The sequence below is a fragment of the Amia ocellicauda genome, chromosome 4, assembly GCF_036373705.1.
Source record: "Amia ocellicauda isolate fAmiCal2 chromosome 4, fAmiCal2.hap1, whole genome shotgun sequence".
Classification (NCBI taxonomy): Eukaryota; Metazoa; Chordata; class Actinopteri; order Amiiformes; family Amiidae; genus Amia; species Amia ocellicauda.
Window position 1 is genome coordinate 16,643,544 of NC_089853.1, and position 18,085 is coordinate 16,661,628.

At 41.1% G+C, this 18,085-nt stretch overlaps 1 protein-coding gene across 2 annotated transcripts in view; it reads left to right on the forward strand.

The window, feature by feature from the left end:
• Window positions 1–16,899, forward strand: part of osbpl5 (oxysterol binding protein-like 5) — a 96,169-nt gene extending 79,270 nt beyond the window's left edge. For both annotated transcript variants that reach the window (XM_066701111.1, XM_066701112.1), the window contains 14 exons: window positions 2,472–2,691; window positions 3,421–3,605; window positions 3,889–3,970; window positions 4,790–4,888; window positions 5,590–5,686; window positions 5,804–5,902; window positions 11,480–11,577; window positions 12,104–12,193; window positions 12,743–12,879; window positions 13,282–13,461; window positions 13,909–14,038; window positions 14,196–14,310; window positions 14,510–14,612; window positions 15,303–16,899. In XM_066701111.1, coding sequence (XP_066557208.1) covers window positions 2,472–2,691; window positions 3,421–3,605; window positions 3,889–3,970; window positions 4,790–4,888; window positions 5,590–5,686; window positions 5,804–5,902; window positions 11,480–11,577; window positions 12,104–12,193; window positions 12,743–12,879; window positions 13,282–13,461; window positions 13,909–14,038; window positions 14,196–14,310; window positions 14,510–14,612; window positions 15,303–15,438 — 1,771 coding nt within the window. In that variant the 3' untranslated portion in view covers window positions 15,439–16,899. The remainder of the gene's footprint in view (window positions 1–2,471; window positions 2,692–3,420; window positions 3,606–3,888; window positions 3,971–4,789; window positions 4,889–5,589; window positions 5,687–5,803; window positions 5,903–11,479; window positions 11,578–12,103; window positions 12,194–12,742; window positions 12,880–13,281; window positions 13,462–13,908; window positions 14,039–14,195; window positions 14,311–14,509; window positions 14,613–15,302) is intronic.
• The last annotated feature ends 1,186 nt before the right edge of the window (window positions 16,900–18,085 follow it).

Consider the following 18,085-nt stretch of genomic DNA (forward strand, 5'->3'; position numbering starts at 1 on the left):
TGTGTTGTGTATACAGACGGAAATAGGAATTATGCCTCTCATTGGAGATTTAACACCCTGGATTTCATGGTCTGTAAAGGAGGTGTCTCGTGTATTTAGTCGTTAAAATTACAGCTTTTCCCGCTCGTCTTACTATACCTTCAGACATGCATTACGTGAATGTATACAATCAGGTTACTATATATATTTGTACTCATAAAAAGACATTCCTGTTGAGTTTGCACGTGATGTTTTATAAGCCAGAGCAGTAAAACACTTGCAGATTGCTCTTTCTTCTAGAACTATGATTCCCAGCAGCTTATAGCCTCCTCCCCTCCACCCTTTACGAAACTGCACTGTAATATCTCCTCTCTTATGACTGCCTTCCTCCCAGCCATTCAGTCCAGCTCAGTGTTGTCATGTGATTCCCACAAAGCAGGAAGAGCTGAGAATGTGGATTGTACACAAGCCTGGGGGACAGCCACAACACAGCATTCCAAACACGCAGGCCGAGGAGGCAAATACAATTGTCTCCTGTGACCTTGCAATATCCTCTCCAACAGAAAGACAGATCGAAAGCAAATCAGAAACGCACACTTTGTCGATCCTGGCTTTCAAATAGGTGTTTGCGTGAAACCTGCTTAGGGGGTTATTATTGCATCTGAGGTAAGAACTGCCAGTTTCAATGATGCATGAGGTTTTTTTTATGACTGCTTAAGTGACAACAAAGCTATGAAGTGCATGCGCTATCATGTCTGTCATATTTCACATGTGGAAGGTGGGTGGAAGTCGGAGAGCAGCGCTTCCAGCATGAATGATTTAAAGGGGCGTACTCTTTTGCCATAAATAGAAAAGCAGGTAATAAAACACACTGTGAAGTAAATCCATGTACGCATTGCAATTGATTTTAAGATGTGACATTATTGGACATTATTATTTATTCATGAAATTACATGGTTGCTTGGAAAAGATCAGAGCAGATTATTTTGGGCAAGAATTGTGCGGTATAATTGAAAGCATGCAATCATCTTCTGTATATGACCTTGTGAAAAGGAAGATTTCAAAGTCAAGCAAAATGACCTGATGGTTTCTGTGAGTTACGCCATTTAGCTTAGCTTGTGGATAATATGGTCAAACATAATTACTCGCTTGAAATTACTTCCAGAGCTCTGATATCCAGATATCTGTCCCTGCTGAAAACAGATAGAGGTGTGTGTGTGGGGGGGGGTTAAGTATGGGTTAGGCAAAATGGATTAGAAAATAATTAAGATAATTATGTAGGACACTGTATCTGAGGATATAATTTCCAATTCCATTGGGATTTTAATTAAACAATGACTGGAAGTCTGTAATGGTCATTGAAGCACTGTTATAAAATGTGTCAGTATTTAATAACTAGATTCTGGATCATGTCACTACACTTACACTTAAGCAATTGTCATTATTCCAACTTTGGCTAAAACTCAGTGTCCTTATGGGTTATTTTTAATAAAAATGCACACATAGTTTCTGAAGGGAAATTTTCTTTGCTCTCTGCTGCTGGTTTTTAATATTTCAACACAAAGCTTATTAGCTTAGAAGATTTTTATCAAGCAATGATGAAAGAAATGTCAGATTCCATCATTCATCTTTTATTTTTACAGATTAAATATTTGCTTCATGGCAAAGCATTGATAATGTCCTTAATTTCACTTACAAAGTTAAACTGGTTCAGTGATGAACGTTTTTATGCAAATCACATGGTTTGCGTTTACAAATACATATATGGTATTTTCCTGAATGTTTATTTTGGGGGTGGCATGGTAACAGTGGAGATATTATAGTTTATTTGATATCAATTACAGTGGTAAGCTGTATTTAATTATTTTTCATAGTACTATATCCCTTAAGCAGAAAACTGCATGTAATTTAGCTATATACTGTTAAAAATAGTATAGTTACGGGTCAGATAGAAGCTCTGTGCAGGAACTGCAGAATGTGTGACACATCTGTGTCAGTTTGACGACCTCAAAGTTCCAATACTAGTAATTGAAGCAGCAGTATACAGAGGCAGAGTGCTTTCTACATGCAGGCATTGTTTTTACAGTTTATGTTATGGGAGGTGAGTTGTGTGCCCACGGAATTGGTTACATGACTCCTGGAAACATTTTATTTAGGATCCTGCCTGTAGGATTTGCCATTTGTAGCAAGAGTTTAAGGGAGGCCAAGGCACATTTCTCAAAAAGCTACAGGTGCTCATCAGGTACAGTTTAAGTGAATCAAACTCTAACCTTTGACTGGTGGCTTATTCCTGAGGAGTCTGGAGGGAGGGAAGAAATCAAAAGACATCAGCAGACCTTCTTCACCCTTCAGTTCTCCTTATTCAGAGTTAATCATGTGGGAATTTCACACCAAAGACCATAGATCAGATTATTTTAATTGGCGTGAAGTTGGCTATACTCATTAGAATGGCACTTCAGTGGTGTTTGTGTATTTTTTATTTTTTACAAAAGGTTGAACGAGTCAATGCTAGAAAATCACCACATGGAGAACGACGGCTATTCTGACAAATCGGAGAGGGAGGCTCACGATGAGTCCGACAACGGGGCCAATGAGAATGGGCAGAGGCTGACGGAGGAGAGTGACACAGACCAATCAGACACACTGGGAGACCTCTCCCCCAGCCTGCAGGGCACTGCCTACATTGAGCAGGTCCAGGAGGAGATGGCAGAGGTACCTGATTGATAATTGTCTGGGTTGATTGGCAAAGGTCTGTTCATGACCTTGTTAAGGTGGTTCTATTTACAGCCTGGAGTGCCACCTGGACTTAACGAGCATTGTTTTGTTTAAAAAGGGAGTCGGCTGATGTTAGAGATGGGGGGGGTGTCTCTAGGTTCAGTAAAGTAAATCCAAGATAAAGGCTGAGAGGAAGGGTCCTTAGTGAAGAGCATGTATTATTAGGGGCTGACTTCACAGACCCCATGTATTACAATACCAAAGTTATTTTAGTAGGGTAGGGTAGGGTAGTGCAAGACTAGTGAAATTTAATCTAATCGAAGTCTGTGAAACCAGCTGTTAGACACCCATGCAAACTCAAAGCATTAATGTAGGTGTTTTGGAAATTTGATCAGCACATTTGTTTCATATTAAATTAATGATTGCTGTTTTTGCAGCAGTTTATATACTGAATAAACTTCTGCATTGGTTACCATGCTGTTGTTAAATGATATTCACATTACATTAACTGTAAAATGTGTAACATGTATTTGTGTAAATGTATTTTATGTAGATTCTGACTGAACTTTTAAAAGCCAGGGAATGCCGTTAATTAAGTTTTAATGGATTGACACTCAAAACAGCTCAGCCAAAAAGCAACAGTGTCCCCCAATCCTGACATGTCTGGCGACCCTATGCTGAAAGAGTACAAGCAGCTCTGACTCGGTTATACCTCATCTCTCGCAGGTGGGAGAAGCCTCCCAGACGGAGACGGTTTCGGAGGAAAACAAGGGCCTGATCTGGACCCTGCTGAAACAGCTGCGACCAGGGATGGACCTGTCCCGTGTGGTTCTGCCCACATTCATCCTGGAGCCACGCTCCTTCCTGGACAAACTCTCCGACTACTACTACCACGCTGACTTCCTGTCCCAGTAAGCACTGCATCTCGCCCCCAAACACAGACCACAATAGAAGTCTCTATTGTGGGTACTGCAAATTTATTATCATTCAATGCCCTGATGATAGTATTTCCTTAGGAAAGTTTGGACAATCGAGTTGTACACCACACAGGATGCTTGCTTAACAGTATTATTATCCTGTCGATCATAGATTGGGTCATCTCTTTAATCTGCCTTGATGACTGTCTGTAGCACAAGTTCCAGCGCTATTGATTCAGTATTAATAGGCCTGTTCTTTCCACTCCCCATCCCCCAGAGCTGTGACGGAAGAGAGCCCCTACTGCCGGATCAAACAGGTTCTGCGCTGGTATCTGTCTGGCTTTTACAAGAAGCCAAAGGTGAGCTGCAGAATAAATAACAGGTCTGACCAGGGATGTGGACCAATGGGAAGATCAGAATTATTGTGTATATCCCAAACCTTTTTTCTAAATATATAATAATAACAGTTTTCTTATATTTCATAAAACATAAAACAATGGATTGTAACCCTTTGGAGCATTCTGGTGGCCTTAAGTAAATATAAAGACATTCTGTTTTGTTTTATCTGAAATAACAATACATTTTCTAAATGTAAACAGACTAAATGTAAATTTAGTACTGACACCTTATGGACTGTACTGTACACCCTTTGCATTTTCCTGCTAACTGCACATTAGCAAATAATTTTATTCCTGTACAAAATTCCCCATTAGAGCTCTATAATTGTAATCATTTTATTTGCAATAAAATTGGAACTAGACGCCACATCCCCTCCAATCTCCATTGCTGCTTTGGGAGTACACAGTCAGTCTACATGCAATTATTCAAACGGGAAACCTTTTCAGTGAAATCTGTTTAATTGTTTGCTAACATTCCAGCATCATTACTCTAGACAATACCGGTCTAGCAGGTTTGTAGAGTTGACAGCAATTTACATATCTTTTGAGTGCACTCGGAATTGGTTTGGGAATAGAAGACACAATTGGTTTCTGACGTTGTAACAGAATGCTTTCTTAAAGGCGGACCTAGAATCCCCACTCATCTATTATAAATGGGAGACTTCAGCAATTTCTGTTTCAGACCCCCCTTTCTTATCATAGCCAGCATTGGTTTTTTGCCCGTTATTGTTTAGAGATTTGGCAGACACTAACAGCTTCTCAATGTCTTGTGCGTGGCAGGGACTGAAGAAGCCTTACAATCCCATTCTGGGGGAGACGTTTCGTTGCTGCTGGCTGCACCCCCAGACCAACAGCTGTACCTTCTACATCGCAGAACAGGTGAGACATCTGAGGCTGGTGAGGCTTGGTACACGGCTGTCGGCGGACCTCTGTGCAGACTGCTGACTGCTGCCTCCTTTGGTTTGAACTCCTGTAAATACCTGAACATGAGGTTCATACAGTTATGTCTGATGTATAGATGTACATAGAATCAGCAATATTGTTTTGCAGCATTTTTTGTCCTCAACTGAGCAATAGAGCAAACACTGTGTTGGAAATGTTTCGCCGACTGCTGTTCACTGTTCTACACTACAACAGAACTAGTCAATATTAGGCTTAGACTTATTAGTCACATATTAGACTCATAGTGTTGTACAGCCCCAGTCCTTGATTGCCTGCTGCTTTTGGATCTACATTCTATGGATGGTTTCACAAAGCTAATGATTTACTTTTAGATCTTCAGTTGGGAAGCTCAAGTTCTGAAAGAATTGATCTTTTTGGCTTTTTGGTAATACATAACAGGTATTAATAAGCATTTTTATTTTTTTATTGTTAAAGGGTAAGATTTGTATGATGTCACGGTTATGTTTCATGGTCTTTGCCTTGTCACAATGAACCCTGTTTTTAATACTGAGCGTAAGTATGTACCACTGATGTAAGTTTTTATTGCTGTTGTTGCTCTTTTTAACACATCAAATAAAAGAAAGATTATTTTCTGTAGGGAAGTATGCCCCTTTAACAGAAACCTTCCATTTTTGTAGGTGTCCCACCACCCTCCAGTGTCGGCCTTTTACGTGTGCAACAAGAAGGATGGCTTTTGTATAAATGGCAGCATCCTAGCTAAATCCAAGTTCTATGGTACATTATTTGTATTATTATTTTTATCTTCTTCCTTATCATCGTCATCAACTAAACTAAACATGATAACTGTCTTAATGCAATCACTTTTTAAGCCTCCTTTCTTCCCTTCTCCAGGTAACTCGCTTTCTGCTATACTGGACGGGAAAGCCAGACTTGTCTTTTTGACCCGAGACGAGGAGTACATCATCACAATGCCGTACGCTCATTGTAAAGGTATTGTCTCTTATTAGAGGATCACTGAAATGTACTGGATGCCAGGTGTGCCTAAATGTCTTCAGTGCAGACATCATTTGCATGCACATTTTTTATTGTATCTGAAATTTTCATGCTCCACGTTATCTCTTTTGGAGGTTATCTAGTTTTACATGGGGGGGGATAAACATATTCCTTCTAGATTCAAATTGGACTGACGTCAAAGAGTTAATATTTTACTGCTAATTCAAAGCTCGTAGTACAGCTATAATTGAATGTTGGCCATTAAAGAGAAAGACCTCTCTAGGCCTCTCCTTCAGGAATTTTACTTCTTGATCAGTACTTCTACATCACTTTTTGTATCGCTCATCTCACTAGGACAGGGTGTCAAACTCAATTTTACCACAGGCCATATGATCATTTCAAGTTTCATTCGAGGGACGCATAAATATTTGCTCGTCCCTATTTATAAGTCACTGGCATTTCAACAAAATTCGCAACACTCTACATTGAAATGAATTAGTTAGAATTATAATACATTTTTAACACTAATGATTATTCAAACACATATATGTCTTAATTACAGCTCTGAGAGGGTTCATTTGTGGAGGAGACCTGACACCATTTTCATGAGACTAGCTTGTCAATGTCCGGTGTAATGTCTTGTCCTGATGCGATCTTCAGTATGGAGTGTAGATGCCTGTCATTCAGTCATGATGTTTGGGGTGATTTGATTTGAAACAGCTGTTCGCACAGGTCTGTGCTGCAAACGCTGATAGGGCTTTTCCACCGACAAGGAGCTGGTGCTGGAGACGGAGCCAGTGCTCGGCCTGGGAACCAGCTGAACTTTTTGTGAACCGGCCCGCTTTTCCACCGGTTTTGGAACCGAACGCTGAAGTCACTAAATGTGGACGTTCCCAAGCACAGAGTAGAAGTGGAGAAACACACGGCAATAATAATCAGCACTGAGGCGACTGCGTCTTTGAAACAATATTTAACCATCAAAATCAAACTCATTCAGCATCTACACACAGCACAGATACATTGTAAAAAACAAAACAAAAAAACGCGAGATCACATGTAGACAAGCAGAAACAAAAATACATCTATACGAATATGCAAAGATAACTCAGCCTTTTATTTTTATTTATTTATATTGATGCATTAAGGGATTTACACCGATTCGCTATTTCAGACACTTTTACTGTATTGAATAAAATACAAGATAGAGTTAACATGCATTCGTCACCACGCACACAGTTAATTATGAATATACAGTGAGGGAAAAAAGTATTTGATCCCCTGCTGATTTTGTACATTTGCCCACTGACAAAGAAATGATCAGTCTATAATTTTAATGGTAGGTGAATTTTAACAGTGAGAGACAGAATAACAACAAAAAAATCCAGAAAAACGCATTTCAAAAAAGTTATAAATTGATTTTGCATGTTAATGAGGGAAATAAGTATTTGACCCCTTCGACTTAGTACTTGGTGGCAAAACCCTTGTTGGCAATCAGAGGTCAGACGTTTCTTGTAGTTGGCCACCAGGTTTGCACACATCTCAGGAGGGATTTTGACCCACTCCTCTTTGCAGATCCTCTCCAAGTCATTAAGGTTTCGAGGCTGATGTTTGGCAACTCGAACCTTCAGCTCCCTCCACAGATTTTCTATGGGATTAAGGTCTGGAGACTGGCTAGGCCACTCCAGGACCTTAATGTGCTTCTTCTTGAGCCACTCCTTTGTTGCCTTGGCTGTGTGTTTTGGGTCATTGTCATGCTGGAATACCCATCCACGACCCATTTTCAATGCCCTGGCTGATGGAAGGAGGTTCTCACCCAGGATTTGATGGTACATGGCCCCGTCCATCGTCCCTTTGATGCGGTGCAGTTGTCCTGTCCCCTTAGCAGAAAAACACCCACAAAGCATATTGTTTCCACCTCCATGTTTGACGGTGGGGATGGTGTTCTTGGGGTCATTCCTTCTCCTCCAAACACGGCGAGTTGAGTTGATGCCAAAGAGCTCGATTTTGCTCTCATCTGACCACAACACTTTCACCCAGTTCTCCTCTGAATCATTCAGATGTTCATTGGCGAACTTCAGACGGGCCTGTACGTGTGCTTTCTTGAGCAGGGGGACCTTGCGGGCGCTGCAGGATTTCAGTCCTTCACGGCGTAGTGTGTTACCAATTGTTTTCTTGGTGACTATGGTCCCAGCTGCCTTGAGATCATTAACAAGATCCTCCTGTGTAGTTCTGGGCTGATTCCTCACCGTTCTCATGATCATTGAAACTCCACGAGGTGAGATCTTGCATGGAGCCCCAGACCGAGGGAGACTGACAGTGATTTTGTGTTTCTTCCATTTGTGAATAATCGCACCAACTGTTGTCACCTTCTCACCAAGCTGCTTGGTGATGGTCTTGTAGCCCATTCCAGCCTTGTGTAGGTCTACAATCTTGTCCCTGACATCCTTGGAAAAGATCTTTGGTCTTGGCCATGGTGGAGAGTTTGGAATCGGATTGATTGATTGCTTCTGTGGACTCCCTTTAAGAGAGTGCTCCTAATCTCAGCTCGTTACCTGTATAAAAGACACCTGGGAGCCAGAAATCTTGCTGATTGATAGGGGATCAAATACTTATTTCCCTCATTAACATGCAAATTAATGTATAACTTTTTTGAAATGCGTTTTTCTGGATTTTTTTGTTGTTATTCTGTCTCTCACTGTTAAAATACACCTACCATTAAAATTATAGACTGATCATTTCTTTGTCAGTGGGCAAACGTACAAAATCAGCAGGGGATCAAATACTTTTTTCCCTCACTGTACTTTGTATGAGTGTATGCATTTTCATTCATTTTGTGGCGTATTTTTACTTTTATTCTTTTTTTAAAAACAATGACTATAGGCTAGCCTATTGATTATGAATGCGGTTGTTTTGGGGGTATTTGCTGCACAGTCGTGAGCAAATCAATAAACTGTTGGACGCTCTCAGGTGATGTTAATGGTTTGATGGGAAATTCTGCTTATTGTCTGTAATGATGATCCCAAATCAGTGTTGCATTGTCCCTGTTGCCAGACACCGCAACAATGCTCTTATGTTTTGAAAGTCGCACCAGATAAGAGCGTCTGCTAACAAATACATAATAATAATAATAATACATTGTCAGCACTCTGCTGGCGTGTGAGCACAAAGCACATCACTGTAACAGCGCTTATTGTGTATTTGATCTTCTCTGACTGTAGAATATGTATGTTTTGTGTAATTTGCCCTGTGCTAAGAAAATGAATTTATTCATAAATTATTAATCATGTGCAAACCAACCAGGGACACATGACTCGTAGGGGCACTGGATTCGGCGTAACACCGCATTTCTGCCAGTGGCCGAAGAAACTGCCCGTAAGGACCGGTTAATGACCAGTTCATTAACAAACAACATTTCTGTCAAATCTATATAGTTGCATTAACTCTCATCATCATAATCTCGCTGTAACACGTCTTTCCTTTCATGGAAGGTGCGCTCAGTCGTCTCTCATTGCTGCCATTTGCCAACTAGTTAGTTGACCTGGTGAGACCATATTGTTACTGTAGTGTCTCTCTCCTCGACAGACCGCAGTTTGCTGCTGATTTCGCTCATTTTAAGCAAAACTCTCACTCACTCTGCTGGCATTTTAAACATGGCGGCTGAATTCCAGCAAATAACTTTTTGGGTGGAGACATCTTTACCCTGTCCCCCGGCCCCTGACGTCACTGGTTCTTTGGTTCCAGACCAGCAAGTTTTTGGTGCCAGAAAAAGTGGCTCCGTGCGGCTGGGAGCCAGTTCTTTTGCAGTGGAAAAGCACGGAACGGTTCCAAATTAGGCACCTGCTCCATACTGGCACGGGAAATGGAAAAGGTTTCCTTGCTGCAATTGCTTCTCCAATAAACGTAATTTAAGCTGAAATGCTTTCACACTGTCATACATCTCTGTTATGACCTGTTTACTGCCCGTTAGCTTCACGTTTAAGGTGTTAAGATGCTCAGTAACATCACATAGAAATGCAAGATCGCACAGCCAGCTTTCATCCGAGAGCTCTGATTGTCTTGCAGAAAAAGTCTGATTTCTCCCCACAGCTCAAAAACCGCTGTGAGTACTACGCCCCGACTCAGCCAGCGCACTTCCTTGTGATAAGGCAAATCACCACATTCAACGATAAGCTCCTCAATGAATGCCTGGAACTGGTGGTGATTTAAACCTCTAGCCCTGATCAAATTTACAGTTTTGGTTACAGTGTGCATTACATGATCCATATTCACACACAATGCTTCCTGGTGTACAGTGTAATGATAAGTTGTCAGTGTTCCAGGACACTTTTCCTCCCGTAGCTGTTTTTGCATCCTAGCAAGCACACCTGTTTTCTCACCACACAGCGCAGGTGCTCCTCTGTGCTCAGACCCACTCATTTCTCCCGCGGCAACTTCATTCAGTTCACGCATCTCTCAACTCTCAACATCCAAAAGATCTTCAGTAACATTTAGATATGAATTTACCCCCCGGATAAAAACAGATAACTGGGCTGCATCCGTAATGTCAGTGCTCTCGTCAACAGCAGGCGAGTATGCAGTGAAATGACTTGCTTTTTCGGCTAGCTGGTTTTTGAGATTAGCAGCTAAATCATCTACTCTCTCGGTAACAGTATTTCGTGAGAGACTGACATTTGCAAAAAAATGCTGTCTGGACACACTACATTGCTTGCTTAAGCATACAGTTCTTTAAAAAAGCACCCTCAGAGAAACACCTTGACGTTTTGGCAATTTCTTGGGATACGATGAAACTCTCTTTAATGGCAGCATCGCTCTCTGTTTTTGCCCTTTTGAACATGGTTTGCTGTAGTTCAAGACTTTTTTTAAATTCAGCCACTTTGTGCAGCCTTTGCTCTCTCTCCAAACATCCATACTTCTCTTTGTGTTTAGTCTCGTATTGCCGCCGTATATTGAATTCTTTCATCACGGCTAAACTCTCCGACAAACAAGGCATTCAGGTTTTAAACTCTGCTCCACAAACAGATATTCCCAATCCCATCCTTCCTGAAACACTCTACCTTTCTTGGACATTTTGAGTTGAGTTCATTGCAGATTACTGAAAGAGCAGGAGCATGGACAGTAACTCAGCTGTTAAAACCCTACCTCGCGCCAATGACACTCGCAATGGCTGATGGGAATTGAAGTTTTCAAACGCAATTTCCTCATTCACAAGCTGTCGCGGGCCTAATTACTTAATGATATACCACCTTTACGGGGGCCTGATTAAAACCATTGGGGGACCGTATTTGGCCCGCAGGCCTTGAGTTTGACACCCCTGCACTAGGATCTGACAGTCCTACAGAAGTAGAAATTTGCAGGCAGCTTTAACACCCTAAAAGGATTGGAAATTGAAATGCCCAGGGAAGTGGTGTACGTATTTCAAAACATGGAGAATAAATATGTGAAACACAATTGTTGACATAATAAACAAATTCTTGCCACTGAATTCAGAAGCAAATGACATCAAATTCGAAACACACGCGTGTAAACATTGCAGATCATGTTTGTATTTTTCTAACTGTTTATTTATATTCACAGGTATATTATACGGCACAATGACCATGGAACTGGGAGGGAAAATCACTATCGGTTGTGAGAAAACGAAGTATGTAGCAGAACTGGAATTTAAACTGAAGGTATGAATGTTGTAATTTGTAGCTATATTTGTGGGGAACTTGGGGGGACAACGAACTGTGGGGACCAGTTTTCTCTTGTGTTTTAATGTGTTAGTTATTTAGTCTCGCCAAAAAACATAAGATAAGAACTGATTAACTGTATCTTGGCAAGGAATAAGTAGGCCTTACCTTGTTGAAAAATACAGGAGGGGGCAGGCTGGTGTTCAGCATCCCTGAAACCTAAACTTACTCTGAAACCATGCATATTATTCCAAGAACCTTGTCAGTCATTGATAACAATCTATTGATAATGATCTCTGTGCTGAATTACAGAAAAACCATACATGCTATTAGTTTCTGTTAGCCATCCTACTGTACTGCACATGGGTTGATTCAGCTGGTGCATCTTTAATAATTGACTTCTTTGGGCACATTTAATTCCTTGGTTAAATAATTCAAGAATATCATGACAAATTGCCAATAAGCACTATCCACCCACGCACAGTATGTCTGAATCTTATTCTGTCACCCTCTCTCGTTCTCGTAGCCTTTCCTCGGCAGCTACAGCAGTGTGAACCAGATTTCAGGGAAGATACGGCTAGGCGAAGACGTGCTGGCCAATATTGATGGACACTGGGTAAGCTCTCCTGGTTTTTACAGTTGTTTTTATTGTCCAGTCAAATTAAGGAGATGGAAGACCCATTTAGTGTTAAGGAACATCCACCCTGAATCAAGAACCTCCCGATGCAAACGTAATGCAAAGGATGTGAGGGGAAAGCTGAGGAAAGTGTTCCAGCTGATGACACCATTCCCGCACCTGTCAAGAATAGCCTTATTTGAGTTGTTTCTAAGAACAACCCTATTTCACATCCAACTGTAGCTTTGCATTGAAATGCATTAGATTTCTAAAGAGCTAAAGATCCCCCTGCCATCTACTGTACAATCGTTTTTTACATTGAAAGAAGATAGTATTCATGGAAGAAGAGTTTTTGTCCTTCACTACAAAACAGGATGTTTTATTCTCTCACTTCCTGTCACCCTTTGGAAAAGAAAGCTTGCGTTATCAGTCTGTCCTTTTCATATTCAACCCTCATTCATGATAAAGCACAGTGAAAGCGCTGCGGTTGTGATCGTGTGCAGTGTTGATGCTGGCAGGCAGAGTAAGTGCTGCCGTGTTTCTCTGCAGGACGGGGAAGTGTTTCTACATGAGAAGAAGACTGGCCACCACGAGGTGTTCTGGAACCCCAGCCCCGAGGTGCGCAGGCAGAGACTCAAGCGGCAGGTGGTGCAGCTGGAGCAGCAGGGAGAGTTCGAGTCAGAGAGGTACCAGCCTAACACCAAGAAAAGCACACGCACCTCAATGACCATGTTGGCGCCTTTCATGTATGGAAAGTGTCATATCTGGGGCTAGAGTCTAAATGAGTGTAACGAGATGCTGCTGAGAGCATTTAGAAGAAGTGTCCAGTTTTCAGAAAGTCATGACTGTAAGTGCCTGTGTATGAAATAACAAAAATAAATGCTTTTGTTTTGCCAAGAACCCTGCAATTCTGTTTTTGAATACAGGTAATCTTGGATAAAGGCATTTTCAAATAATCCATGATAATACATCTTGATTTGTTCCAATGATCACCCAGTTCTCTGGCTCAGAAAAGTCCACATTTCTTCAGAGCTGTGCTTGAGATTGCCGTTTGTTGGAGTTTGACCTGTTGGCTGTGTGTCTCCCAGGCTGTGGCAGCATGTGACCAGTGCGATCGTGAGCCGGGACCAACATAGGGCCACCCAGGAGAAGTTTGTCCTGGAGGAGGCCCAGCGCCAAGCAACCAGGGAGCGGGCTGAAAAGGAGTGGATGCCACGGCTCTTCACCCTTGACCCCATCTCCAACGAATGGCGGTACAAATACGCAGAGTATGTATCCCCCCACCGTCACCATCCACTGAAGACTTGGAGCCCCATGAATGCCTTGTGGTCACTCAGAGCTGGTCTGTCATTATTTGGCATTATGTCTCTAAACTCCTACGTACTAAACACCCAATAATCAGCATTCAGTCAGCTCTGGTGGTAGAACTGCTTTTTTTATTTTGTGGCTCTAGCTTTCATTGTCGAAAAACCTATAAAAGTTGTACAGATACATTTATATATCCTAGATGGAACAGCTGCAGGACATTCCTGTTATGGGAACACATTCAAAAATGGGGAGCCAAATGGGACAGGAGCCAAAATAAGGTTATAATTTTAATGATATAATGAAGAACCGAGTCATTCTGCAGATGTATAAGACTTGAATTTCTCCCTTTGGTAGTGTGCCTTTGAGGCAGCATGAGGCCTGATGAGGCCCTGTTCTTTACCCTGCAGCTCCAGGCCCTGGGATCCTGAGGTCAGCCTTGTCCAGTATGAGAAGGATGGGGTGATAGAGACCAAGGAGAGACAGCTCCGCAGACCCAACGGCCTGACGTACAGCCAGAACCGGGCAGCACAACATAAGGTGGGCTTTGCAACAATCCATTGACTGTGCCTCCTATTCCCTATAAATAAAACAGTGAAGTGTGTGTTTTTCACCATGTCTTGTTATTAGTAGGCTGATGTGTGTGCAGTTTCAGTGTGTGTAGGGCAGGCTGATGCCCATGTCTCCTGTATTCTAGGCCCAGGCTGAGGGTCAGCGTAGGAAGACAAGCAGCCAGCCATCCAGCTGCAGCCAGAACACAGAAAGCAGCAGCACCACCCCCGAGCCCCCCCACGAGTCCTCCGACAATGAAGGTATAGCCTCCTGCCCCCCCTCCCGGACTAGCTGGCACATGCCTGCTCTTAATTCTCCACTATGGAAAAAATGTCTGCCAGCTAAAAATACATAATTCATGTATGATATATATATATATATTTATATATACAATATATATGTGGATTTGTGAAGAACTGCCTTTTCAGCCGTCTGAGTAAACTGTCGCTTTGCCCTCAGGTTTCATGGCCCAGTGCACCAGGTGTAACAGGGAAGTCAAGGACATCGCTGAACTAGAGGCTTCTTTAGCATCAATACAGAAAACTCAGCAGGACATTCAGAAGTATGTTCTGGGGTTCTCCAGCAGTCAAGATTAACTGGTTTAAAACTGCATCTTGATATTGCATTGATAAATATTATAACTTTATAATTAAAATTACAATTATAATCACAGAGCAGCATTTCCAAACATTCCTATACCTCTTTTCTTGTGTATCAAGATTGTGTATCAGTAAACAGCAAGGTTTTTTTTTATGTCAGGACATCTAAAGGCCAGTGGTGCCAGTTTCACAGGATCTACATTTTTTTAAATAAACATTTTCCTTATGTTATCTAGCCTAGCATAACACTGCTCGACTACTGTAGGTCAGTTACAGCAGATCATGGACCAAAACATTTTCAGAGAGAGAAGGGGGTTGATTGTTAAATTGTTTTTGATTAATATTTAATAAGTCAGCTTTGCTTTTCAGTGTACTCACTCAAACTGCATAAATTGTCATCTTTTATACAATGAGACACTTGGTACATGACCTATGAACTTATTCAAGACAACTTAAAAGGGAAATCATTCACTAAGTGTTTCATGTTACATAGAAAGCACAAATGCAACAAATCTAATGCAAAAGAATAATGCTATATTCATCCATAGAATACAGGAAATACAGGATAGGGGGCAGGGATTATTTCTAGTACTTTCAAGTACTTTAATAGTTTATATTTCTGTGTCTCCTTTTCCTTTTCTATTTCTCACCAGAAACCTGTGTGCCCTGAGCCAACAATTGTTCCGGCAAAGAAACTCTTGGGAGACCATTGCAGTGAGCAGCCATCACTGCCTTATTCTGTGCATCCTGCTGCTGTTCCAGCTCTTCATCAACTATGTCTTCAAATGAAGAGAAGCACTCCTGCACAGCAATAAACAAAAAGAATTTAAAAAACACAGCCACCACCAATCAGATCTGGAATGCCAGTAGAACAGTCAGACGAGGCACCAAGCACTTTTGAGAGAGGAAAACAAAAACAAAAAAGAATAAATGTTGTTTTCTAAACGTGTGGCAGGAAAATTCGATATTCCTTCACTGTAGTAGTGGATGTGTGCACTTTTATATATTCCCTTTGCAATATTGTTTTGAGGCCTCTTGTGTAAGAAAATAACAAAATATTTAATTCTCTCCCCCCCTTTCCACTTAAACTGTGGGCCTTAACGCTAAAGCCAAAAGAAGAAAAAGAAAAACATGAAACAAAAACAAGAAACAACGAAGAAAAACAAACTACAAACGGACTTCCATTGTGCAATTGTGTGTTTTATATTAATGTGTGTACATACAAAGTAGGTCGGGTCTTTTAATAATGATGACTTACCAAAACAGTATTTATAATCCTTAAGAACAACAACAAGAAAGAGTACATGTTTACAAGTTTTAAATCTATACGTCAGATATATTTAGTAACATGGCAGTGTCAATTGGGTTTTTTTCACGTGGCGCTAGTAGTTCCTGCAGTCCAGGGATGAGTTAGATGCTGTTATTTCACGCTCTTGTCTTTCTCAGTGAACTGTGTAGCCATTGTGAACAATCATATACTATGGGAGACATAGTCCATTTTTAAGGGAGGCTCTTCTAAGTCTCAAGCCTAATATGGAGTGTAAGTTTGATCTACAGTGACAGGAGGTGGCTGTCAAGAAAAAAAAAAAGTCTCCCTGGTTTGACTGACAAAGCCAAAGATTACCAAGCACAACAGATAGGCCTTTTGTGTCCGTGTTGTTGAAGGCAATATAAAAATTTCAGGTTGATTCGGCTAAAAACGTGACAGTGACAAATTCTGAGCAAGCCAGTGCATAACACAAGGCTGAGACTGGCTGAGCTGAGCCCCAGACTCAACGGTGGGAAGCATGGGGTGACGAGAGTTGTTTGACTGAAAGATGTGACAGTGATGTCGGTGGGGGGGTCCCGTTCACTCAACATGAAGTCTGTACAGGTATTAATTTAATTTTAATCAAATTGAGTGGAGAGACAAATATGGGAAAGGGGGGATGGGAATTTATGTGTGTAGGAGGGGTACACTGCTGCAAAGTAAAATCACTAGATATGGAAACATGAGATTGGGACGGATCTTACTCATTTCATCCCGTCTGCTTCAAAATCACCTGCATGAGAGGAGTCGATGTTTTAGTTGTGTAGCTGGCAGGATCAAAATCTTCCCACTTTAGAGAAGATGCTATCTCTGCTTTTTATACATTTTTCCACAAGGTTGAGTTGACATTCCTTGTACAAATAATAATAAAAAAAAATGTTGCGATTCAAGATTTTGTGCTCAATCATTGTACAGCACTAAATTAAAACTTTACAGACTGATTTTGTCTGGCTTTCATTTTTATTTGAATTCTAGATAGAACGGCAGGTTCTGTTCTGTTCCCGTCTGTGCGTTTCTGCAATTTCTCATTTTCACACATTACTTTTTATTTTGGTAGTGTGTGTGCTGCAATGTTTTAAGTATGGGTCAGTGCTCAACTAACCCAAGTAAGCAGTCTCTTTTTGCTTAAAGGGGCCAGGGTGACATCATTCAAGTCTTCAGAATATTTGCAAAAGTATCAATGTGATGTTTCATTTCTTACAACTCTACTGTATATTATTCTATTTTTGAACTTCTGCCAGTGAACTGTAAATACTGGGCTTGTAGTTTTTGACTTTGTGATTTTACAGACATTTCAATATCACCACAGAGTTCTACTGGTCATATAAACGGGGGAAATAATTTATATGACATGCATTTGATGGATGACATGCAATCGTACTGCTTGTTACACAACAAGTGTTACCATCCTTCTTTTTAAACATTAACTTCAGTGCTTAAAATGTACACAAAAAATGATTCAATGGTAATCATTATTTTTAATATTATTAATCCCACATGATGCTAGGCAGGCTATTTAGTGTCCACTTTACATTTCTGGGCATAATACATATTTTATCTCTTGATACATAAAATAATCATTCATGTTAACTGAATGAAGAAGAGCGATGTGACACTTGTTGATGATGTTACGTTCTACATTTCTATTTCTATATTTAGCTCTCTTGATGGCAACAGAAAAAAATAGTCTGAAACAGAAAAAAAGAAACGGAAGAGGCCTTATGTCTTATGTCTACATTCTCCTTTCACCTCAGCCAAAAAGTCTTACTTTCAATCATTTTTTTGAATCCTATGACAATAACCCCTGCAAACGTTTCTCCACCGTCTCCTCCCCCGCCCCCACCTCTATCTCTGCGGATGATTCTGCCTCCTTCATCTCTAAAATCACTGATATCTGCAAACTCAACCTACCATCATTCTGTTCTTCCTCATCCCTCTCTGACTCTGAGTCCTTCTCTCTGCTTCAAGGCCACAAACCCACCACATGTGCCCTTGACCCTCTCCCCTCTCGCCTCCTCCAGGTGACTGCTGCTCCTCTCGAAAACCCTAGAGCGGGCTGTTTACTATCAGCTCTCTGCATTTCTATCCCACTACTCACTCCCGGACCCTCTGCAAATCTAACTTCCA